The sequence below is a fragment of the Pristis pectinata genome, chromosome 9, assembly GCF_009764475.1.
Source record: "Pristis pectinata isolate sPriPec2 chromosome 9, sPriPec2.1.pri, whole genome shotgun sequence".
Lineage (NCBI taxonomy): Eukaryota > Metazoa > Chordata > Chondrichthyes > Rhinopristiformes > Pristidae > Pristis > Pristis pectinata.
In genome coordinates this window covers 43,105,791-43,130,402 of record NC_067413.1, presented here as the reverse complement: position 1 = coordinate 43,130,402, position 24,612 = coordinate 43,105,791, and the positions used below count along the sequence as shown (strand labels likewise).

At 38.6% G+C, this 24,612-nt stretch overlaps 1 protein-coding gene across 1 annotated transcript in view; it reads right to left on the bottom strand.

Annotated features, from left to right (window-relative positions):
* The window catches only part of LOC127574587 (antizyme inhibitor 1-like), a 34,877-nt gene that overhangs the window by 9,536 nt on the left and 729 nt on the right, over positions 1-24,612 (bottom strand). The window contains exons 2-3 of the mRNA XM_052023705.1: positions 13,967-14,107; positions 9,908-10,111 (exon numbers count right to left, since the gene is read on the bottom strand). Coding sequence (XP_051879665.1) covers positions 9,908-10,015 — 108 coding nt within the window. The 5' untranslated portion in view covers positions 10,016-10,111; positions 13,967-14,107. The remainder of the gene's footprint in view (positions 1-9,907; positions 10,112-13,966; positions 14,108-24,612) is intronic.

Sequence of the window (24,612 nt, the reverse complement as noted above, 5' to 3'; positions counted from 1 at the left end):
AAAAGGTTTACGTACAAGACTTCTAATTTAACTGTGCAATCAGTTCATTTTTTTGTATAGAATGCTATTATTTGACAGTGGTGTAAATCAGACATGGAGATCAGCTCGTCTGAAGCAGTGTTCCTAATTTTCTACCTGCTAAAAAAATGCACAAAGAATGGCATCTCTATACAATCATCTTTCTATCATGAGAGAGAAAATGCAAGCGAGAACAAAAGAGAAAGGAAGTTTGTTTAAAACCTCATCAATAAATGCTCAGGGGAAGCATAGTCAAATTACTAGTTCCAAACAAAAACTGGAATACGTCCTCAATTGAGTAGGGTACAAAATATTTAACAAGGACTTTTGAGTTCAAAAATTAAAGTAAACCCAAATCTACTTTTGAATGTAATTACTGCGCATACAAATGTGTTAAAAATAATAGCTCAAGTCATGGTAGCGTAGCGGTTAGCACAACACTATTACAGCGCCAGCAATCAGGGTTCAATTCCCGTCACCGTCTGTAAGGAGTTTGTGCGTTCTCCCGTGTCTGCGTGGGTTTCCTCCGGGTGTTCTGGTTTCCTCCCACATTCTAAAGACGTACGGGTCGGTTAATTTGGGGGTTTAAAATGGGCAGCGCGGACTTGTTGGGCTGGAAGGGCCTGTTACCACACTGTAAATAAAATTTAAATTTAAAAAATTTACATTATGCTTCCTTTTGTCAGCTGGTAATTAAACATTCTTAAAATAACAGCTAGTAACTTACATTCATTGGAAATGTCTGGATTTTGAGACAAATACAGGCAACACCGTGTTACGGCCATTTGGGTTCCAGAAGTTCTACCTTACACAATTCACCAACCACTGCACATAAATTTGAGCTATGGAATAAAATTCGCTCTTACAGAATTGATGTGGAAAAAGGAAAATAAATAAACACACAATTTCCTTTCGACTTGCAATACTTGACTCGTGTGTGGATGACACGGCTTCATATTACAGAAAAATTGTAATATGGATAGTTTTCTAGGAAAACTGCTCGCACCCCCACCCCATGGAAACATTTCCTCAGAAATGCAGCTGTGGAACAAATTAGAATGTATCAATTAAATGTGACATTATAATGTCTAGACTTATAAAACAAACTTTCAAGTTTTGACAACAGTTGCATAAAAACTTCAACACAGATACAACAAATGGATTTAAATGTTTCTTTTATGTAGCTCTATCTTTTCCCCCAATCGAACTATCATTTTTAGAAGGGAGCTGGAAGGGGTGATTATATGTTAGTAAAATGACAAATGCTGCACCGTGTTATTGGTGGGGGGGGGGGAAGAGGAGGAGGAGGAGGAGGAGGAGGAGGAGGAGGAGGAGGAGAAAAGAGATCAGGATTCCTAGAAAACGATTCATATGGTAATTTTCTGTAATGCGAATCTCTTTCCCATTGAATCCCATGTTTATACACAGAGGAGTTCCTACAGGATGATTTTCTTCTTGTATTAAGCCATTTTATTGGTGATGACCAAGTGACCCACTGCTGTTATTTAACTGCCGAGTCTAACATTAGACTTGGGACAAGGCTTGTGCGAGAGAAACAACAGATTTTGTCAGATTTTATTTTTAGTCACTCAATGCTATGGAGCAATAAGATTTGCATATGATGTCACTACGTCGATTGGGTTGACAGTCACAGCTGAGTCCCTCCTTTGGACTGGAAGGACGTGGCAAGAGCACGTGGACAGATGTCTTCAGAGTCCAGTGCTGCTGCACTCTTCATCTGTGAGGCTCGTGGATTAGGAAATAGAGATATCATGAAGAGGTATGGGATTTGAGGATTGGGGTTTATGGGAAAAGGTGGTGTAGGAGTTCGGGGGAGGGGTTAATGGGTTAAAGCACAGTGACTTAGTGGAAATGGAGTCAAGTCCGAGGGATTACTTTAAAGAGCTTGCCATGTCTACTGCGGCTCCCCATGATGCAGAGCATCAGGGAAAATTCCTTGCCGATAAACAGCTCAATAGCAATGCACTCAAACATCTGTACACATGTCCTTGTACTGGACAGGCTGTGGCAAAGGAAGGACTCAACCATAACGGCCAACTCAATTAACATAGTGACGTCATATCCAAATCTTTGTTGCCTCACAGTACTGAGTGTTTAAAAATAAAATGACAAAATTTGTTGTTTCTTTCATATTTTTTAAAATTTATTTCCGCCCAATATGAATTCTGTAAGAACAAATTTTATTCCGCATCTCAAATTTTTGTGTAGTGATTTGCGAATTCTGTAAGGGCGAATTTCTGTAACCCCAACAGTCCTAACGTGGGGGTCACCTGTAATTCAGCAGTGCATTTTGAAACGTTCTCTTTCTGGCAGTATACAAACTTTCCAATTCTCAAAGGAATGTTTTGAAAATATTGCTTCTACAAATAGGCATAACAACAGTATAGTTTATGTAGCATCAAGAATGGATGTCATCATTTCAAATCTGCTTCAGTAAACATAAGCAAAATATTATTAGATTCTATTTTTTCTTGAAATTTAAAACATCACCCATGCATTAAAATGCATAGAGTAAATCAAACTAAAGCCAAAGTCAAAATAATCTTTTCCTCTCTAATCCACTCCACTAAGTACCAGTTTACAGAACCATAAGCATGTTCACACTCACTCTTTGCTGGAGCAATCTAGAACCTTGATTTCCACGGATTCAAGTATTCATCCAACTTCCCCAACCACTCACTCTACAAAGCATTCCATGTTCCATACATTTCCTCCATTGTCTCCCCTCAATCAGTGATAACCTGAAAACTAACAACTCTTTTGACCCCTGAAACAGGGAACAGTCTTGGCAACTCACCTTACCCAAACCCCAGAGTTTATTTTAAAATGTCTTCTTCACATTTTCTGAGCCTCCCTTGATTCTGTAGAATAAGTCTCTCCTCATAGCTACAGTTCCTCACTATTATGGATCAAACATTACTTGCAGTTAAGGACAGAGAACATGATTAGCAACAAGCAGAAAATGATATGAGCACATATGGTGATTAATGGGCTTGTAACCCATTTAATCCACCTCTCTTGTCCTTTGGGATATTTGCAGAGGCCTTCTGACTTATAATTCACAGCCCCTCTACTCTTCCCTCACCACTGTGTTATCTGTAGTCCTAGTTCTCAAGACTCCAACACAATTAACATTCATGTGCAGGCTCTGGTGTTCTTATGCTGACTGCTACATTTAAACAGTTAGTTCTGAACTAATGACTGTTACCTCTGGTCAAGAATCCCACCATACATTGTGGAAAGGTTTCATTCACAAATGCTTATGTTTGTTATATTCACAGCTTCTTTATGGTGCAGAGTATATGGTTAAAACTGCACAATTATTAATTTTATACCCTATGCTCCAAAAGCCTAATTAACCCAGAATAAAGTGGTGGATATTGCTCATGGTCTGTGCAATCCTTCTGTCCACTTCCCCAGTGCCTCCCATATTGAACTATACTTAAAGTTACCTCTAGTGATATTTTTCCAAGGATCTTCCGATTGCTTTAAGAGGAGTAGGCCATTCAGATTTGAGATGGTGACTTTTCACTCATGCATTTGGTGACTTAAGGATTCTCTACCCTGGAGGGCCATGGAAGCAGTCATTTAGTTCATTCAAAATGAGATGAGATTTTGGAATATTAAGGGAATCAAGGGATAAGAGGATCATGTAGAAATCAGCCAGGATAATTGGCACAGCAGGCTTGAAGGTCCAAATGGCCTACTCCCGCTCCTACATCACCAAGATCTACATGTCTATTTGCTGAATAATGGATTTGTTTTGCAATGTTCAGTGAAGCAGATGTGTAATATTGACATCCATTCTGATTGTTGTAAGAACTGGCTCATGTATACAGTTGCCTTATTTTAGAAGTGATTTATTTTTAAAAGTTCTTGCGAGGATTGAACATTGCATACTGCCAGTAAAAGGAGTGTCTAAATCCACACTGACTAATATTTGTGGTATGCAAACTTAACTACTGCTTAATGTTTCACGCAAGTTTATTTCATTTGTATCCTTTATGACTTGGTAAACACTAATGGTGCTTATTAATGCTTTGCCCTTCTCCATTTGTGCTTTAAGGAATTGTATATTTCAACCATCCTATTCATTAATGGCTTTCAGTAACCCTGCATTGAGTGTATGCTTTCATTTGTTTTTCTCAAAATGTTTAAGTCACTCTGATTCACATTAAACTGCAAATGTTCCTTTTCTTTCCATTTAGCTAACATTAACCTTAATGTTTCTTTTTAAAAAGCAGACTCTATTCTTTACCAATGAACAAATTTCAAAATTGTACTCCATGATTAATAATTCATGAAGGCTGTTAATTCACTGCAACTGTTTGTGCAGGTGTTCATTTCTGCACTATAGAAGATAGCAATGATCCATAGTCTGGACAAAAACTTTTCCCAATACACAATTCAACAATACTGAAAGTCATACGCTCTTGGACCAGAGTACCCAGAACAGTGAAATACTCTTGCAAATGAGGATAGCGGGCTTCACAGAATTACTAGAAAGTCTAGTTTCACATATTTTAAGACTGACATAGTAAAACCTATCAAGCTAATCATTGCTATGTCATTGTGGTGATATAGTGAATGATAAAGTGTGTCACAAATGACCACTTACAGTGCAAGTGGTCATTCAGCCGACTATGTCTCTCTCTTTTAGACAGCAATCCAGTTGGCCCTATTCTCCTGCAATTTTCTTTCATTTAGTATATAGATTTTCTTTCATTTAGTATATATCTAAATCCTTTTAGAACATTACTATTGAAGCTGCTACCACCATTCTTTAAGATAATGGATTTTTGATCATGGGTCACTGCATTATAAAATACTCATTTTATTGGCTTGGATTTTATTTACCATTAATGAGTGGTTCTGTATCTGACAGTTGCTCTTCAGCTCACCTCCAACTTCCATGTGCAATGAAACTCAGAAGTCAGAGCTTTGGTGAAACTGGCTGCCCACTCTGCTGCTAGGCTCCTTAAATATACTAAGCAAATGGGCCTAACTTTATACTAGGGAAAGCTGGCAGGAAAAACATGACCCCATTTTCAGGGGTTATCGATTGTGTGAAAAGGCAAGTGCATGCAAGCAGATCACTTGTTTCACTTTATCTTAATATCTAGTTCTTTAAGGCACTTTATTTTTTTTTATTTCATAATTTTTACTTGAGCCTATTTAAGTTTTTAAAAATGTCCTTCAATGGACAGTTACTGAATAAACAGTTCAAACACTGGAGCAACCAATAGACCAAAGTGTTATGGGTGCAGGAGAGACTGTTTGCAGCCCACTCCATGTTGAAGTACATCTCTTTGGTAGAGAGGGTCAGCTCAGCTGGCCCTCTGTATCTGTAATGTGCTGGTTTAAGTGGGAGGCCAGTGCACAAGCCAAGTTCGTGCAGATGCCTGGATCCAGGATGATACATTTTCTTAAATTCTTGTCCTCTGTCACTAATCCATCTACTGACGGAAACAACTTTTCCTTATTTGGAAATAGAGGACCTTAAAAGTTCCCTTTAAAACATATCAATTATAACACCCCGTAGTTTTCTCTGCATTAGCTTCTCTAGTATCTACAAGCTGAAATCTCCTTTGGATCCTAATGGTAAACAAAAAGATTTAAAAATTCTATTTGCCCAAGGAGAATCAAAAATGTTAACCTACTTATGCATCACACTTAAAGAAAGGCAATATTGGCCTTGGAGGGTATGTAATGCAGATTTACCAGAATATTTCTATTTCAAAATTGAAAGTACCAGGAAAGATTACATAAACAATGGTTGAATTTTTGAAATTTTGGTGGTTAAGGGATGATAACCCCTGTTTTCAAGCTCTTAAGGGGAACTGACAAGGCTACAGAGGAATACCACACAGAACTAGGCCCCTCAGTCCACCAAGTCTGTGCCAATCAGCAGGCACCCATCCACATTAACCCAACACTTTTGTCTTATTCTCTACATTCCCATCAATTCTCACCCAGATTCTATCACTCATCCTCATACTGGAAGCAATTTACAGTGGCCAATTAACCTCCCAACCCATGTCTTTGAAAAGTGGTAGGAAACTGTAGCACCTGGAGGGAAACCCATGTGACCATTGGGAGAACATGGGAGCTCCAGACTGCACCTGAGGTCAGCTGAACCCAGGTCACTGGAGCTGTGAGGCAGCAGCTCTACCAGCTGTGCCAAATATAAAGTAGCTCAAGACCAACAAACAGCATATCACATAACATTTTTGTTGAGGGGGAGGAAGAATTGCATTCAATGTGCCTCACAACTCCATGGATTCAAGTTTGATCCTAATCTGGATTGCTGTCAGTGTGAAGTTTGCACATTGTGTGGGTTTCCACCATGTGTTGCAATTTCCTCCCACACCACAAAGGCCTAGATTAATTGGCAACTATAAATTACCTGTTAGTGTAAATAAGTGGCAAAAGAATCAAGTGGGAGCTTATAGGCAAGTGAGATAAAAATATGTTGCAGGGATGTAGCGAAATAAGCAGATTGGGAATGCACTGTTAAGCGGGCATGGACCCAATGGACTCCTTCTGCATACAGCCCCACGTGCAAAAGCTGCCAGGGTCGGCTAAACCCTCCCATTTGTTATAGAGGTAATTCAAACGTCTGCACTAAAATCTTAAAGCAGTCTTTACAATGTTGCCTGCAGCCCCTGCCAACCTGCATGCCTCGTTGCAGAGGACTGTTCTTGCTGACCCTCGACATCCAGGAACTGAACTTCAAGATTTGTGGAAATTAAGGCTCAAGTAATGTGCAGCTGTAGCCTCACCCCACACACGCCCCAATGGAAAACAAAACTGTCAGCCGAGATTTGTCTTCTGCAAAAGCCTACATTTGGTTTTTAAACAGTTTTTAAATTTCTCTGGCATTATGCTGGAAAACCCCAGCAAGATTGGGTCCCCAGATGCACTCATGAAGTTCAGCAATGGAAAGCTATAAGAAGTTCAATGCCACACATTACTTAGTAAGCCCAAGACGATGTTGGTCCACAAAATCTTAAACTACCTTCTAATGAAATGGTTGAATAGTTAGTTCTAAGAAAGATTCACCTCTAAGTAGTGTGAACAAGGCTTTTGCTGCATTTTTGGTGCTTCATCTAAGCAATAATCCATGCTTACAAAACTAAATAAGGCTAGTTCGTTATTTTGCACATTATAAAGTTAAGGCTAAAGGAAAAGAGCAACACATGTCTAAGTAATGTGTATTAATTGGCTACCATTTGATATTGTTTGAAAAGTTTTCAACTTGAAACGCCAAAGATGCACGAGAACAGAAACAGGCCACTCATCTCCTCAAACTGGAAGCTCAAGTCAACAAAATCTTGGGCGATCTGTAGCTTAACACTATCCACCTGTCCTCGCACTCTCTTATGTCATTCATTAATCCAGCAATTAGCAATATTAGATTTAAAATTAAATGGATATCTACAACTTTGAGAGATTGTTCCATATTTCTATTACTGCTCATGTGAAGAAATGTTTTCTGAATTCTCTCCTCAATAGTTTAAGTCTGGTTTTAAGTTTGGCTCATCTAGACCCTCTTCCCACCAATGGAAAGTTCTTTCCATCTTATGTCAATTGCTTCAAAAATATCAAAAAACTTAATCAAATGACTATTTAAACCATAATCCAGGAGAAACAAACTTCATTTATATAACTGCTCATCACTTGAACCTTATCAGTACAACACTGATGAATCGGCACCACCCCCGTCAATGTCCTTTTGGAAGTGTAGTGTGCGAACTGTGCACAGCAATTCATGAGAAATTCAACCAGGGCTTTGATGAATGCTCCATTAGCCTCAAGTGATTTTTTTTGTACCTAATTACCACATTTTCATGACCTGTCCAATGCAGATGGGTCCTAAATGTTTTTGGACTTCCTAGCTTTTCATCATAAAAATGCACAGGTCTATTATTTTTTTGATGCAAAATGAACGAACTTGCTCTTATCCATCTTGAAATCCATCACCCATAGTTCATCCCAATCAACATCTCTTCTTACTTTTATGCTCCCACCATTACTACTTGTTACATTTCCTATGTTTGTGCCATCACTAGATTTGGAAACAAGGTTCTCAATGATTGTGCTATCCAAGTAAATAAAAACACACAAATAACTAAAGATCAGATTGGATCTCACTGATCACTTAATTTTTTTTGTAAATCACCTACATAGGACCTTGTTATATAGCTCCAGGATGATCTTAGCCAGTAAGATTTTCTTTCTGAACATGGATGTGGGAAAATGTACAGGCAGTGAACATTACCCAGCAAAATCAGGCCCAATGACATAACATTTATAATTTCCCCAGTCGAGAAGGGATTAGAAGATTATGGTGAATACATGTTCAATTTTGTTACCCACTTCTTTTCCACTGATATTTTCATGTTTAAGTTTGCCATACTTATTCATTAAGTCCTTCTAACATGCTCTTCCTTTACCATGAAGATTGACACAGAAATCAAGAGACCTGCCATTTACTCATTTCCAATATTACTATGCGTCATTAAAGGGACAATATACTTGGCTACCCTTGACATCTATAGCAAATTTCTTCTTGTATTTAGTTTTTGCATTTCTTGAAAATGTTGTCTTCTTTTGCTGTTCCTGGATTTACACTATTCTTTGTCCTTTGAAATGCTGCATCACTTCTTTTGACAACATGGCAGTTTAAATTAAGTAGATCTTTTACTTTTAGAAGTAATAGCCTGGTTGTATTTAAGCTAATTTTTGTTTTAAATACCTCCCATTGTTCATCTGCAGTTTTACCCAATAACAACACTGACCAGTTTGCCGTCATCAATGGGGGTCACCTGGCACAATAAATCAATATCAAAGTATAGAAACTTAAATTTCTCCTTTTCAAGCCAAATCAAGTTTGGTCACAGTCATACAAATGAACACTGCTCTAAGCCTGCCTTATCATCATTTACTGCACGTTATGAGTATTCAATTGAATCCATTGGTAGCACTTTTATCTCACAGTTTGAATGTTGTTGGTCCCACCCCATGAGAGATATTATGTATAATTTACAATCTGAAACAGTCAATTGACCTGCCTGGCTTAAACCATTATTAATGCCTCTGATACTACTTCATTTAATCTTGGCAATATATCTTTCTATTCATTTCTCCCTTATTTATCCAATTACCCTTAAATGCACCCTTGCTCCTTTGCTTTAAGTGCCAAACTTAAAGCACACTCTATATAAAACTTGATCAGTTTCAATTTTAACAATACTACCTTAATCAATAAACAAATTCAAACCGCAAGTTTGGAAACTGCCTGTTCTCAGTTAGTGACCCAGTTAGAGCTATTAATATATTCTCTACATAGAACAACGCAGTTTTGCATAACATTGGCATTACATTCAAAATACATTACTTTTGCATGAACCTCACAAATGTTCATACTCTTACCTACATTCAGCTAGACAAAATTATAGTACAGAACTGTCAAAGATGTAAATATTTCATTCAATAGGGTGAAAGTTCCCTTTAGGAAGAATGTGGTCAAGGCAGACCTTTGGATTAGATATTGTGCTTGACACACTAGAGCAGGGGAACAGATTTTCCAAACTAGTAAATTATTTTGCATTATCACACATTAGTACTCAGAGGCTACAGATTTGCAGTAATTGGCAAATTACAGAGATACGGCAAGTTTTCTTTTCCCAACATAAAAAACTGATCCAAAATGCACTTCTGAAAAGGTGGTGAGAACATAGATATTAACTGTATAGGGGAATTGAATAGATATTCAAAGAGCAAATTTTGCAGCAATGTGGAGGAGCAGAATTGTGGGATCACAGGATAGCTCTACTCTTCTGTACCTATATTAAAATATTCTTACCTCAAGCATATGATCACGAATATGGTTGTCAATAACATCATTAAGTGTGGTTTTTTCTTCCAGAAGGTCAAAGGGGTAGCTTTCTTCAAGTTCAACAAATCCTTTCATTTTGGGTGATCCACAAAGCCAACACTCCTAAACCAAACACCAAGTGAAGGTCCTCACCGAGCCTTCAATATCGGGGTTTTTAAAATATGCAACAAACTGCAAAAGTAAACCAAATCTTCCATTACTAAGGATTTTGCGCCTTACCTTAAAAAAAGAGAGACTGTATCAAAAAACATTTCTAAAAACTTAAAGATACAGTATTAGCTATCCTGCACATGCATGTCACTGACACGCATTTCCTGTAACATTTGCCCCATAATTCTTCCGTTGTTCAAAATACATTTACTCATTTACCATGAGCAACATTAGTACAAGCTACTATTTGCAACCACGCCCACCACCTCCCCCCCACCCCCCAAGTATTGGTTTAGGTTCAGAAAGATATGTAGAACTTACTGTATGTTATTCACTGATATTTTACACGCATTGGATTAATGTTTTATTAATAGATTAATGACCATGTGCCAGGGTAAAGAATGTTGACAAAACAACTCTTCATAAGCATATTTGCAATTTACTTGCAAACGTCAACAGATGAAATCATAAAAAATGTTATTGACAGGAATACACATGTTCCTTACAACTTATAAAAGCCACAGAAAATTCAGACAAAATAAAATGTTTTTTTTAAATTGGTGTTTTTGGAGGCAGGAAGTAATATTTCCATTCATACTGACATTTTAGGTTTGACTGCAGATGGTGAAAATACATTAATGACAAGTTTTGACAGATGCAAGTCACAATTTTGTTAATTAATTAAAAGGTTTTCATTTGTCTATTAAGCTTCTCTGGGGAGTCCAACAAGAGATTAATTGCCTATAGTGATTCATTGAGCGGTTTCTATTTTTAAGGTTAGGCTTTAAAAATATCATAGTTGAAAAGCAAAAACAAAAACTGCAGATTGGAAATCTGAAATAAAAACAGAAAATGCTGGGAATGCACTGGTCAAGCAGCATCTGTGGAAAGTGAAAAGCAGAACTAATGTTTTAGGTTAACGAACTTTCATGACTCCCTGATGACTTGAAATGTTACTCTTGCTGAGTAATTACAGAAGTATTTTTATGTCCCCATCTATTTGGTATTGCTAGTTCCTACTGATCTCTCATCAACTCTGTCCATTTCAAATGTTCCATTTGCAGAACAACCTCAAACAATGACAAACTCTGTATTTATCGGTAGGTGGGGAAGAGAGAGAGAAAAAAAAATCAGAATCATGGACAACGTCTGACAAAGTAGGTGGCCATTTAGCCCATTCTGTCTTAGCTGGTTGAAAACAAGTTAACCAACCACATCCCACCTTCCGTAAGAAGTTAGTGGCCTGGCAGGTCACAACTCTTCCAAGTACATAAAAAACCATTTTACATCTAACAACAATTTCTGTCTCCCCACCCAGTCTTTCAGAGACCTACCACTTGGTGATAACATTTTCCTCTTCTCCTCTAACCCTTCTACTCATTATTTTACTAGCAAACCTTACAGCTAACAGAGGAAAGCATCCTACATACCATTATATTGACCAGTCCTACTACCTTATAGGATGGTTAGACTTGCACTCCAAGATTCATCTGTTCCTTCACACCACTCAATATTCACCCATTTATTGCATATTCATGTGCCTTGTTGAATCTTGGAAAATGTATTATCCCATAATTCCTACAATTCTTGGTGTTAAATTTGTTTTGACATTTTTCTGCCCAACTAACCAGATTGCATCTTCCCTTCCTGCAGCCCATAGCTTTCCTCAATGTCAATTTTATCATGCCTCCTACATTTAACTCTAGTGTCCAGTATTGAGCCCTGTGTAAACCCCACAGATAACAGTCTTTCAGTCACAAACACCCAGCAATCTTTGCTTGCTGCCACTGAACTGCATTTGGATTAAATTTGCCATTATCCCTTGGATCCCATGGGCCTTTACTTTTCTGACCAGGCTACCTTTGGGGCCTTGCCAAAGTCCATGTATAGTGCATCAAAAGCACTGCACTCATCAAAACAGAAAACGCTGGAAACACTCAGCATGTCATAAATCATCTATGTAGAGATAATAATATTTGAGGTGGAAGACCTGCCCTCATCAATCCTCCCCAAAAAATTTAAACAAGTTAGTCAGGACAATCTTCTTTTAAGAAATCGATGCTGATTATCCTCGATTAACCTGTGCCTTTCTAACTGAAGGTTTATCCTATCCTATAATTGTCCCATAATTTTTCTTTTCTTCCCTTTTTAAGCAACAGAACAACATTAGCAGTTCTCCCATCCTCTGGCACCATCCTAGTAGTCAGGAAGGATTGGAAGATTGTAGTTAGCTCTACAAATTTCACCCCAGCTTCTTTTAACAGTTTTATTTCACTGGGGCTGGCCATTCATTCATTTCCAAATCCTTTAAAACTCTTCTCTTAATTTGTTGATCCTACCCTATATTTCACACATGCTTCCTCAACTTCAAAACTGGTATCATCCCCTTCTTCTGTGAAGATAATCACAAAATATTAAGAACCTTATCCACATCATCTGCCTCCACACACACTTTTTATCGTCCTGAATATGCCCTGTTTTCATAGTTATCCTTTCTCTTCAGAATTATCTTTGAATTCTCATTGTTTTTACTTGATATTTTTCATACTTTCCTTTCTCCCCCATTAACTTCATTCCCAGGTTTTGTGCACTCCTAGGTTTTCTGCAGGTTCTTTGGCTCTCAATGACCAATGCCAGGTTTTTTTTTGCCTTATCTGACCCTCTATGCACTTCAATATCTGGGGGGGGGGTAGGGGGTATCCTTGATTTGGCAGTCTCACCCTACTTCTTTGTGAGAATGTGTTTACCCTGCCAGGAAAAAAAAATTAATAACCACAATTTGAAAAAACACAAGACATATTATACTGACTGCTTCAACCATGCAAGGATTCACTCACCAAATTCCACAATCCTGTTCACTTCAAGTTTAGTGGCACTTTATCACCAAGAATATAGATTTTTATTTAGCCTAGTTTTCAAATTTCTCCATGGCCTTGCCAAGCCCCATCACTTGAATCTTTGAGCTGTTCCTCCCTCGTTGTCCATTCATACTTCCAAACATTAGCCTCCCACTATCATCAAATACAGGATCTGCTGCATACTTTTCATCTTAATAAAATATTGTCAGGCATTTCCCTCTATTATTATGTGCAAATGTAAGACTTAACAAATGGGGATTTGATTTTTTCTTTCTATTACAAAAAAGGTTTGGAATGAGTTTCCTCCTTGTTGCTAAGTGTAGCATTGGACTAATGGAATGTGACAGAATGCAAATTTGCACTTTTTAGAAAGTATACATGCACACTCACTTGTTCAGTTTTTTTGGAACTGTTAAGTCGTTACAACAGAGCGTCTAGACCACAAATGCTTACTTTCAAAAACTGACTTAACAGTAACTTAGTTCTCAATTAATTTTGATGTGGCAATTTTGGGTACCATTCTAGCCATGGGTGAAATTCAAATTTGACTTAAGTCACAAAGAATGTGTCCCACCCAAAATATTATCTCGTCACATAACCCAATCTCTCACAGGCTCACCATCACTGAGCAACTTACTGTGAAAGAGAATTTGACTCTTGCCTCAAAGATAAATTGAAAAAATTATTTGGCGATATCAAGAAACTCACTACAACAAACTGTGAATTACAACATACAACACTAATTTATTCAACAAAACATCAGTTGCTTTCAATTTGGCCAAGTGCTCTGAAGAATGCAGTATGAAATGCTATTAAGACTGTTATCAGGTGACATAGTATTAATTTATTACATTATAGATAGCCACTTGCATGGCAGATTTTCAGTTCACATAGATCCACAACAACTCCTGATATTATTTACTTCTAATTTAGTATGCAAGTAAACCCTTTTCAGGTCAATCAATATGGTCAATGCAAAAAGAAAAAGGCATTTTTATTCAACTCTAGCAAAACTTACATGGACAAGTTGGGAGATGGAACACCACTACTATCAGCTGGGGTCCCAAGGAGGCTCGGCGTTAAAGTCGAACTGCTCTCTGTAGAGTGCTACTCCCAGACCTTCTGGATAATTGTTATACACCCGAACAGAAATTCTGCCCTGTAACAAGCAATTATAAAATATTAACACATGCAGACAGCCAAGCATAATGAAATTGGTTCAAAACACCTTATCATTATTCAAACTAGTATCCTAATTACAAACTCTAGGCATTACTTCTATGCTAAAAGAAAAGGTGCAAAATCAGGGAAAATGACCACATAGAGAATCATTGTAGTAACTTCCATCAGTTTATCTTTTTGATGTGTTGGTTAGCTCGAGACAAACAATTGCCTGCCATTTTCCCCAGACAGATAGTCTGCTAAACTCAATTGGACCAATTTCCACAGTTTTGGAGAAGATCATTTCACTTCCTAACCTGTCACCCAGGAAGTTGAAGGCACGATGCTATTTATTGGCAGGATATGCCAATTCATGTTCATGAATTATGCTGGGGTGTGAACTGTTCAACATACTGGCCATTCCCAGGTAACAAACAGGTTCTGTTTTTACAGACATGTCGATTGTCCGTAAACTGGAAAATACACGAAAATCACTCAATGTAGCAACCATACCTCCACAGTATTGTAATGAATGGCATCAAAAGCATACAAGACTGATAAAAGGGAATAATTACTAAAAGTGGAGAGTGGAAACTAGTTCTGCCACTTGTAAGAACGAATGTACATTCAAGGGACTTTTGAATTTAAGATTACAGGAGCTCATTCTTATGTAGGGGTGTCCATAAGTTGTGCATTCGTAACCCATGCACGGCCTGAACACGAGTGATCTGGAAAAAGTAAGGCACTTAAGTTAAAAGGAAGCATGAGTAATTTTCATCAAAACAAGAAAGGTACAAAGCAACATTTATAGAAAGGTTTAATGGGAAAAGCTGACAGATGGGAGTTCAGTGAGGGATCAAAGGAAAACAAACTGGAATATATTTTTCATGGTAAGAAACCAGGTGGTGAAGAACAATTGGGTTTACGAGCCAATCTACACACATTTCTGAAAAACTGCACACACAGAAAATAATCACTAAGGCCAACATGATCTTACTTTGGAAATTAGTAGAACCAATGTTGAAACAGTGCACCTGTTTTATTGACCAAGTTTCCAGCCTTGGTGGGACTATAAGTCATAAAATTCATGGTACAATTCTCATATTTGAACACCCACCTTCTAAATTTAGGCTTAAGAACTGCAATTTATGTTGAAATATTTCCATCCAAAATGTTCAAGTAAAAATAATTTTAGGATCCACAACAGAAAACATAGGTAACGTAGACTTCAGGTCTGCATTGAAGCATAACTAGGCTCATCTTATAGACCAACTGTGAATTTCCAACACGTTTTCATCTGAGTTTAATTAATAAGGAGTGCTAACACTAAGTCAAGATGACGTGATCGGTATACATCAAGACTGAATGCATAGCAGCATCCAAATTATTAGTTTAGATGTTGTTATACATTCAGTCTTAATGTGTACTAATCACAAGTCACTTTGACTTAGTGGTAGCACTTTTGCCTTAAATCATGAAGACTATATGTTCAACTACTGTATAATCTAGAGCTGACAAGCTCAGCAGTACCTAGAAAATTCTGAACTGTTGAAAGTACTGTTTACAACATGCAACATTAAGCCAAGGATCATTCTGCCAGTTGGTAAACTGTAAGAGACCCAATGTTCGAAGATCTGGGCAATTTTCGGTCATTTTCAAGTAGTATTCGATGGGCTCTAAAGCATTTTAGGAAAGCCTGCTGTATAGATGTCTTCTTCATTAGAAAAATGAGAACTTTACTGTTAGTAAAACCTAACAACTTTGTTGTGAACAGATTCATTATTTTGCAATCACACAGTCCACAAAGGTGACATAATGGTTCTTTGATTCACATTGCCAAAACTCTCAAACCATTCCTTTTTCCAAAACAAAAACACAACTGACTAGATCTAACTATTTCTTAGCTACCACTCTATCATAACTTTTATATAATATTAAGCCTTGCAACCCCTTTATATGAGTGCCACTCTCCTGCAAGAATCCCCATCCTTGATTTCCTTAACTTCCAAAAAATCTAGTTATCTCGATATTTAATATACTCAGCTTTCTTGCATGCGGAATTCTGGAGATTCAATGGTTGGCACCTTAGGACAGATAAATCCTGGTACAATCATCCCAGCTGGTGGAAAACAACAACCCCGTCAAGTCTTGTAAGAATTTATGTTGCAATATCACCACTTATTCTTCTAAACTCACATATAGGCCAGTCTGGTTCATCTCTCTTCATACGGCAGTATCATTACCTCTGGAATCAATACTCCATCTTTTTATTTCTTTCTACCCAAGTGGATGACCTCCAATTTTTCAACTTGTATTTCATTTGCCATGTTCTTACCCAGTTATTTGTGTCAGTACACTTGGATACATGACACTTGATTTGCTGATGCAAATCACTGATATAGACGGCGAACAGCTGTTGTCCCAGCGTTGACCTACTGTCTAAAGGCCAATGTACATCCCGCACAAATATTTTCTGCCCTTATTTCATAGCTCCACCTAAACCAACTCAAGATTTTCCAAGCAAGCTATTTCCTCTCTAATGCCTTTATCTCATTCTTATCTTCTATGCACAGAATCCAAAACCTTTTGCTATAATGCCATTGACTTTGAGGTACACATTCTCAATTTACAAAACTATTTTTTTGCTATAATGAATGGCCCACCACTCCTTACTCATTAAGTATTTTGTACATCCTCCATAGTGTTGTGTCATCATAAAAATTAGTGCTCTGGCTGTTATCGTGATTTATTACTATTTTGTGCATCCTTTACGATGACTTCAAAATATTCTAGCAATTATGAAGAGTGCGCTTCCACTAAGATATTACAGCAAACTAAGCTGAATATATTTTATAGGTGCAAGAAAGATGAATGTTCTGTGGACAATAGCAATTCATTAAATCATTGGCGGTGTGAACAACCCTAAATGCTGACAAAATAAAACTGCCTGCAGTGTCACCCCAGAAATGTGTTGAGATGTTACAATGGAAAAAAAAAGGATTAAGCGTGTGCTTGGGTGATCAGAACCAAATTGCACAAGCTTTATGATAATACACAAAAAAGGAAAATCAGTACAGCAAGACCTGAAAGAATGCGAGAAGGATGATGGATGTTCTGAAAGTGCTGATACTTTCAAGGCCAGCTGTGGCTGGTTCAAATTTCGTAAAAACACAAACCTGAATGTGGCTAATGAGAAGACAGCAAGTGCAGATACTGTGGTAGCAAAAATCTTTCATAAGGAGTTGAAACAAAATCAAAATGGAAGGTGAATACTCTTCTAAAACAAGTGCTAATGTGGATACAAGAGAAATCTTTTTGGAAATGCCCTCACGTACATTAATCTCAAGAGATACAAAAATTGTTCCAGGCTTTAAGACAGCCCCCGCCCCCAAAAAATCTCTCTTCTTCTCACAAATAATGCTGGGGTAACTGTAAGCTTAAGTCGTTTGTAGAATCAAGGGCTGTAAAGAGCTATTTCAAAGGCTTCTACTGCAATTGCACAGTGTTCCAACAAAGACCCTGGGTGACAGCACTGCTGTTTCAAGATTTCATGTTGTTTCCTCCCCTCTCCCCGCCAAACCATATCATACAAAGAATAAACTGGACAATAAAGCCTCACTCAATGTCCAAGACATAACTGGCAACATATGAGTAATGTTTTTGCTCATCATCAATTCATTGTTACAACCCAGAGATCAGGGTATTATTGCTACATTCCAGACTTACTCCCTGTTATGCATAATGAGGTATGCCATTTCAGAGTCAAGTGCCAATGACAATTTGCAAGAGGTACAATTTCAAGATAGCCAAAGTGTGCATCAGTGCACCTTGGGATGATATAATCCATACAACAGTGAATGCTGTACGGAAAATAGATAATCAGAATGTGTGCATGACTTCTGTGGGTTTACAAACCTTAAGAATCCCTGTAAGGTCAATGCCAAGGCTGGATTTGAAATAGAATAGGATGGTATGATAAGAGTTGCTGAAATCTCATACCAAAGAGTTTACAAATTAATCTGTTAAAACCTGAGCAGAGGTCACAAGAAAAAACAAGCCACCAAAACAGCTCACTGTGAAAAGGCTTTTGAAAGACTTTTCCCACATTGAACTAGTGAGAGCCACTTTTAAAAACAACAATCCCACAGGATTAAATGTGAGTGTATGATAGAAAATAAAGAACTTTTATGAAATGAAAGGGAGCTGTTTAGATTTCCAGTGATATTTTCTTCACGCTTCATATGTCACCCATGAAAAGTTATTTGAAGAACCCTCGCCATCAACACTGCAAATTCCATTAAACCGAAATTCCACTAAGGGTTCTGCCTCTTGCATCCTGCTGTCATCTTAACATGCAAAGCCACCAGTACTACAAGGAGAGTACCTTGTAAAAGTAATCAATTATTGATACCTTAGTTTAAAAAGTAATTATTAAATGTTTTATTTCAGATTCCTTTATTAATATATATGCTTAAATTGTTTTGACCAAAATTCCTGAGCTCTGGAACACAACCTGAGAGAAAAACCCTGTTGATTTGTGAAATTTCTCCTAATGGGCTACATTCCTGGAAATCATTTAATTAAAAAAAAATCAAAGAATTACTGTAATCTAGACTATTAATCTGAATGGATATAATCACAAATTGATCTACAAGCCAGAACAAGGTAGTTGAGAAACTGCATGGGAAGTATGGCTTTGTAAATAGAGGCATTGAATCAAAAAGACAAGGAAGCCATGCTAAACCTTTGCAAGTTATTGGTTGGGCCTTGGAGCGTTGTGCAGAGTTCTGGGAACCACACTTTGATGTCTTAAACAAGGAGATGACATGGAGGAGCTTTAACTGCACAGTAGTGTAGCTGTTAGTGTAACGCTATTACAGTGCCAGCGACCCAGGTTCAATTCCACCCACTGTCTGTAAGGAGTTTGCACATTCTCCCCGTGTCTGCGTGGGTTTCCTCCGGGTGATCTGGTTTCCTCCCACATTCCAAATGACGTATGGGTTAGGAAGTTGTGGGCATACTACACTGGTGCCGGAAGCGTGGCGACATTTGCGGGCTGCCCCCAGAACACACTGCGCAAAAAGATGCATTTCACTGTGTTTCGATGTACATGTGACTAATAAAGATATCTTACCAGGAATGAGGAACTCAAAAATATAACTATTGCTCTTAGGGCAAAGGGAGACCCATTACTAGCATTCAAACTAATAGCGCAAAACAATTTCCTTTGGCAAGTGGGCTGGGCTGGAGTCAGATTTAAAATCCAGCAAAGATTAGGGGAGAGTTTTTAAAATCTGGAACATCACCTTACAAAACAGCGAGTTATCATCACAGGCAGAGGAATACCATTACTGACAAGTCACATGCCATCCTGGATGTTTATTACCTTTCTTTCAGTATACCCCAGCTACCTACCACATTCAACTGTGGAATTTAGGAGAGGTTAAGGAAAGATGAGGATAATTGAGATGGAGGCAAAAATTAGGAAAGGAAGGGAAATTAGTAAAGAGACTGGAAGAAAGCAGTGAAGTTATCTCAGAGAGAAAGTTGACAAGTTACGACATGGGCAGTGTAAAGCAAGCATTTTAGAAGGCACCTGCATAATCTTCAGCCCTTCCACCACCTAAGAAATTCATTCCCTCCACCATTAACACTCTGTGGCTGCAATATAACCCCTTTTTTTTGGAAGCACTGTTGAAGCACTCTAGCAACTCACTAAGATATCTTTGACAACACCTTGCTAAACAATGACTTCCACCACATCAGTCAGAGGAATACTATTACTGACTGTTTTTTTAAAGGTGGAAAGGGCAGCAGAAATTTAGTAATGAGGGATGCATTGCAATTACCACCATTTGGGGTGTGCTGAATAATAAAAGGTTGTAGGAAGATTTCAGTAAGGAGGGAGCTGAAAAATAGAGGGAGCTGACTGCGAGGTCAAGGCATGAAGACAGAACCACAAAATTCATATTAAACCATGTTATTGTGCAGATTACATTGACAAAGTCATGCCTGAAAGGGGCCTTTTTCACATGAACAGATATCCCGGAGGGAACATAGACAGGAAAACTATTAGTTGAATCACTGGCAGAGTCTACAGGACCAGCAATGGGAAGATGGATTGCACAGGAATGAAAATGATACAGTATGATTAGCCTCCAGCAAGAGCACTGGTAGGCCAAGCTGAAATGAAAGTTGACGGGGATGTTGTGTACGAGAGTCCACAGGTACCTCAAAGGATCCTTTCAATCAGGTAGCCAGGCACGTTTCTAAACGAGAGTCAAGCACAAGAAACAGCAAGAGAGCAAAAAAGGTTGAATTTGAAGTGATGGGCAGCAGTATCAAAACATGTACAAGAATGACACTGAGAAATGCAGATTACTTTGATGTAAAAAAAAGCATACTAATCCTAATCTTTGGCACAAGTAAAAAGATGCTGACTAACTGCAATCAGAATAATCAGGTAAGGTTCACAATTGATTCTGCTATTTGCACAACTTTTCAACAGTCAGCAGCTTTTATTGCAGTCAAGCAAGTGCAAGATTCAGCTGTTGCATAGTTGACTATACAATCACCAGACAAAACACTACTTTATGGTCCATGAGTTAGGAAAAAATCAGCTCCTGAAAAGATTCCCATTTATTCTTATCCAAATGCCAATTATAGTGATCCTGACAGCTTGAAAGCATTTTTGCAAGAACACCAGAAAACGATGCAATTTTCCATAATTCAAATGACATTTGCGTACAAGTCTTTAGAGTCACACAGCACGGAAAACACGTTCATGCCATCCATGAAGCACCCATTTTCCCAGATCTACACTAATCCCATTTTATTTTCCCCACATTCCCATCAATTTCCTATCAGTCACCCTCACACTAGGGGCAACTTACAATCTCCAATTAACCTACCAACCCATGCATCTTTGGGATATGGGAGGAAACCCACAGAGTCACATGGAGAGTGTGCAAACTCCACCAGAGATCAGATTGAACCTGGGTGACTGTAGCTGTGACCCAGCAGCTCCACTAGCTGCATCACTGTGCAGACCAAATGCAAAGTGTACAAAGCCATAGTAAAATATTAAACTACAGCACTGCCATTCAGAATTAATTAGTATTAGACTATTTTCAGAATAAACATGTTTTACACTAAGCTAGCTTTTGAAGGGCAAATTGTAAATTACAAGGAATGTCTTCATAGAAGTTTATTTTGCAATTTCAATCCATATATATTTCCAATGGTGAAGGAAAGAAAACAAAAAAGAATCTGAGATAACACAAAGTACAATTAAGTCTAATTAAAATGAAACAAGCCCCAATTTTCAGGTTTCTTTGATTCATATGTGAACTGGACTAGTGAGAATCAAGGTTTATACTGCCTGGCTGGAAGTCAAGTTGGATAGTAAGTGTACTTTAAACTGCTAATTACATCTTATGCCTTCTTGATGCTACACACCCAATTTGCTCAAGAGTAAAGTCTATTTGACAAGCCTCAAACTCAGATTAGCTGCCATTTTTCTGTGCTATTAATGCAGCTTCAGGCCAGATATTTGTGGCACAGCTCATCCACTAATTTCTCCTTTCTTATTTGCCTGTTGCTTTTGAAATAAGTTTTCAGGCGTCTTCAATTTAGCAATTCTAAGTACGCTGATTGTCCATCTTTATCAAAGTCATCTTCAACCATTTGTGTGCATGAGGACAAGAGTAAACTATTTAGCCTCATATTTAAATTCAATAAGAACATGACTATCTATGACCTGCCACCCACATCCTTTAATACTTTTGGTTAACAAAAATCAATCATCTTCAGATTTAAAAACAGTAGACCAAGCTTCAAGGGCTGCAAATTTCTACCATCCTCTGCATGAAGATTTCTGAACTTCACTTCTGATATTCCTGGTTCTCTTTGTTCATACTACACCTCCTGGTCCTAGCCTATCTCCCCAGCAAGGGAAATAGTTTCTCTCTCCTTATTTTCTCAGTTCCCTTCAGTACATTAAAAAATTTTAATTCATTCTCTTTCTAAACCCTAACTCTTTTAACCCTTGGAGTCTAGGCTTCATTCTGCTAAATATTATATTTCACTCCAAGAATATTTTATTTCAAGGTGTTCTGTCCAGAAGTGCTCAAAATACTCTAGGTTTGGCTTATGACTTTGTAAAGGACGCCTACCCCCTTGTAATTCAGTCCTCTTAATGGGGGGCCAGCATTGCATTAAACTGCTTTGATCTTTTATATATACAGACCTGCCAAGTTCCTGGCTACCCAACCAAAGCCTGACACAAACAGACCTTGTGTTTGGTTTGGATCAGGCTTGAAATAAAAATGTTAAGTCCTTGGGCTCAAGTCAGTTTGAGGTAGCTCTTTATAAATAAAATTTAAATGTCTCTTTTTGACATTACATTACTGTGTGGCAGCAGTGTGTGTACAGTAAACAAGATAAGGGGTTCTGTGGACTTATGAGCTTGGAGGCAGCCTGGAGTTGGTAGACAGACATGGGCAGCAAATCAGGAGCTGAGGGCAATGCCATCAGTAAAGCCAAGAGAAAAATGTAAAACAAGTAGAACCTCAAACTGATGCAGCAGACCTTCGCTCAACAGTATAGCTTGACTATCCAACCTGACCCAGTGATGTGTGTCAGGTTCTGGTATCTATAAAACTAAACCCTCCAGGTTGGGTCAAGTTTTAATTTTATCCCCTAACAGATCTTTATGCCACCAAATTTAATGGGCTATAGATGTAGACCCTCCAATCTTTAGATCAGTATTTATTCTGTATTTTCACCATTTAGAAAATACTTGGGTCATATCCTTTAAGGTTCAAAGTAATGAACTCATACTTTGCTCACCAAAATCCATTTGCTTGATCTTTGTTTCTTAATGCTTCCATATATACTTATATTTTTGTGTCATTTGAAAACTTACAGGTGTAGGGCTATTTACCCCATTATTCAGGTAAGTACAAATAGGATGGATAGTTGCAGGCAGCATTGGCAACATCCTACCAATTTGAGTTTGTGTCAATTATCCCCACTCTAATTTCGAACCAAGGGGCATATATATTCTGCTCTGACTTATCACTGCAACATTAACACAATTGAAACGACACTTTTCCTTTGGAGTTGGGGTTCCTTTCGGCTTAATTGACATCTGCCAATTTAACATCCCCTTAATGAGTAAAGAAAAAAAAAGGCCTACTTCCCTGGAGGGGAGCTATGTTTCAATGAAGCAGGTGTGAGGTGTGGCAAGGAAAACAAGATGCCAAGTTTCATGCTTCTGCATCTTAAAATTTAAAAAAAATACGCAAGGTTACCCGGAACATTTACGAAAGCTCTGAGCGACTTGTTAATGCTGAAGATGAGCTCTGGTTGCTTTGCTGGCCAGACACTGTCTGCACACTCCTGCATGAGCTCTGGCGGCTTTGCTGGCCAGACACTGTCTGCACACTCCTGCATGCCCGGCTCCGTTGGTCCTGCCTCACTCTCTATCACTGCCACACGCGCAGCCGGCGCTATTGTCCACGCGCAACAATGGCACCAATCTGGCCCGTGCCGGTCCCAACCGGAACAGCCCCACCACCGGCTGTTGTTTCAAACCAAGAATAACAGGCGCACACTTTCCACTCGTATCGCACTGGCGCGCCTTTTTCAAAGCCAGAAGCGGATGGGCGGAGAGAAATTCAAACAAAACATACAATTAGGCTGTTCCAATTTACTGGAACAAAAACCTATTTTTATATAAACTATCCATGTGTTTATATTTGATTCCAACTAAGATTTTAGAAGTACTAATGTTTGGTAAGATTTCAATAAAAATGATATTGGGAACTTAAAAAAGTTGATGGGTGGGGGTGGAAATTATCTGTTTGTCTTTCCTTCCAAAGAAGATCTGGCTTCAATTGTTGGGAAATTTCTTATCGTCAAAACAATCAATCAGAGCAGGAAAAACCACCATTCAAAAATATTACAGCACGCCTCAAAGTTTCCATCATTCCCGTTATGCAGGAACCACGGCCGGACTGGTATTTACGTTGTTTTCCTCTCGGGGAAGGGGGTGCATTGACAGCAGCGGATGGGGAGCTCTGCAGAGGTTGCCAGCCCAGCTCCCGGGACTCGCCTTCACGGGAACAGGTGTTGCGGCAGACTCGCCCCAGACAAGAGGGCGGGCGGGCGGCCATCATTGCGCCACTCTGTTATTGTAACGCAGCTGGCGGCGGCGGCCCCTTTTCCGAGCCGTTATAAAAGAAACACCGGGGACAGTGGCGGGTCCCTTTGCGGGACGCATAATCGCGCCTTGTGACAGAAATGAGCAATGAAATGGAGACCAGCACCACTCCTCCTCCATCCAATTCATTCCGACTCGGGGAGACATTTCAAGAAGGCACAGCTCGCCATTCAGCGGAGGCAAATTTCGCGGCCCCGTCGCAACATTTCGATTTTAAAATAACGTTTTTTTTCAAAATATAAATTCCGTTTCCAACTGCCGCCAGCGGCGCGCTCCGG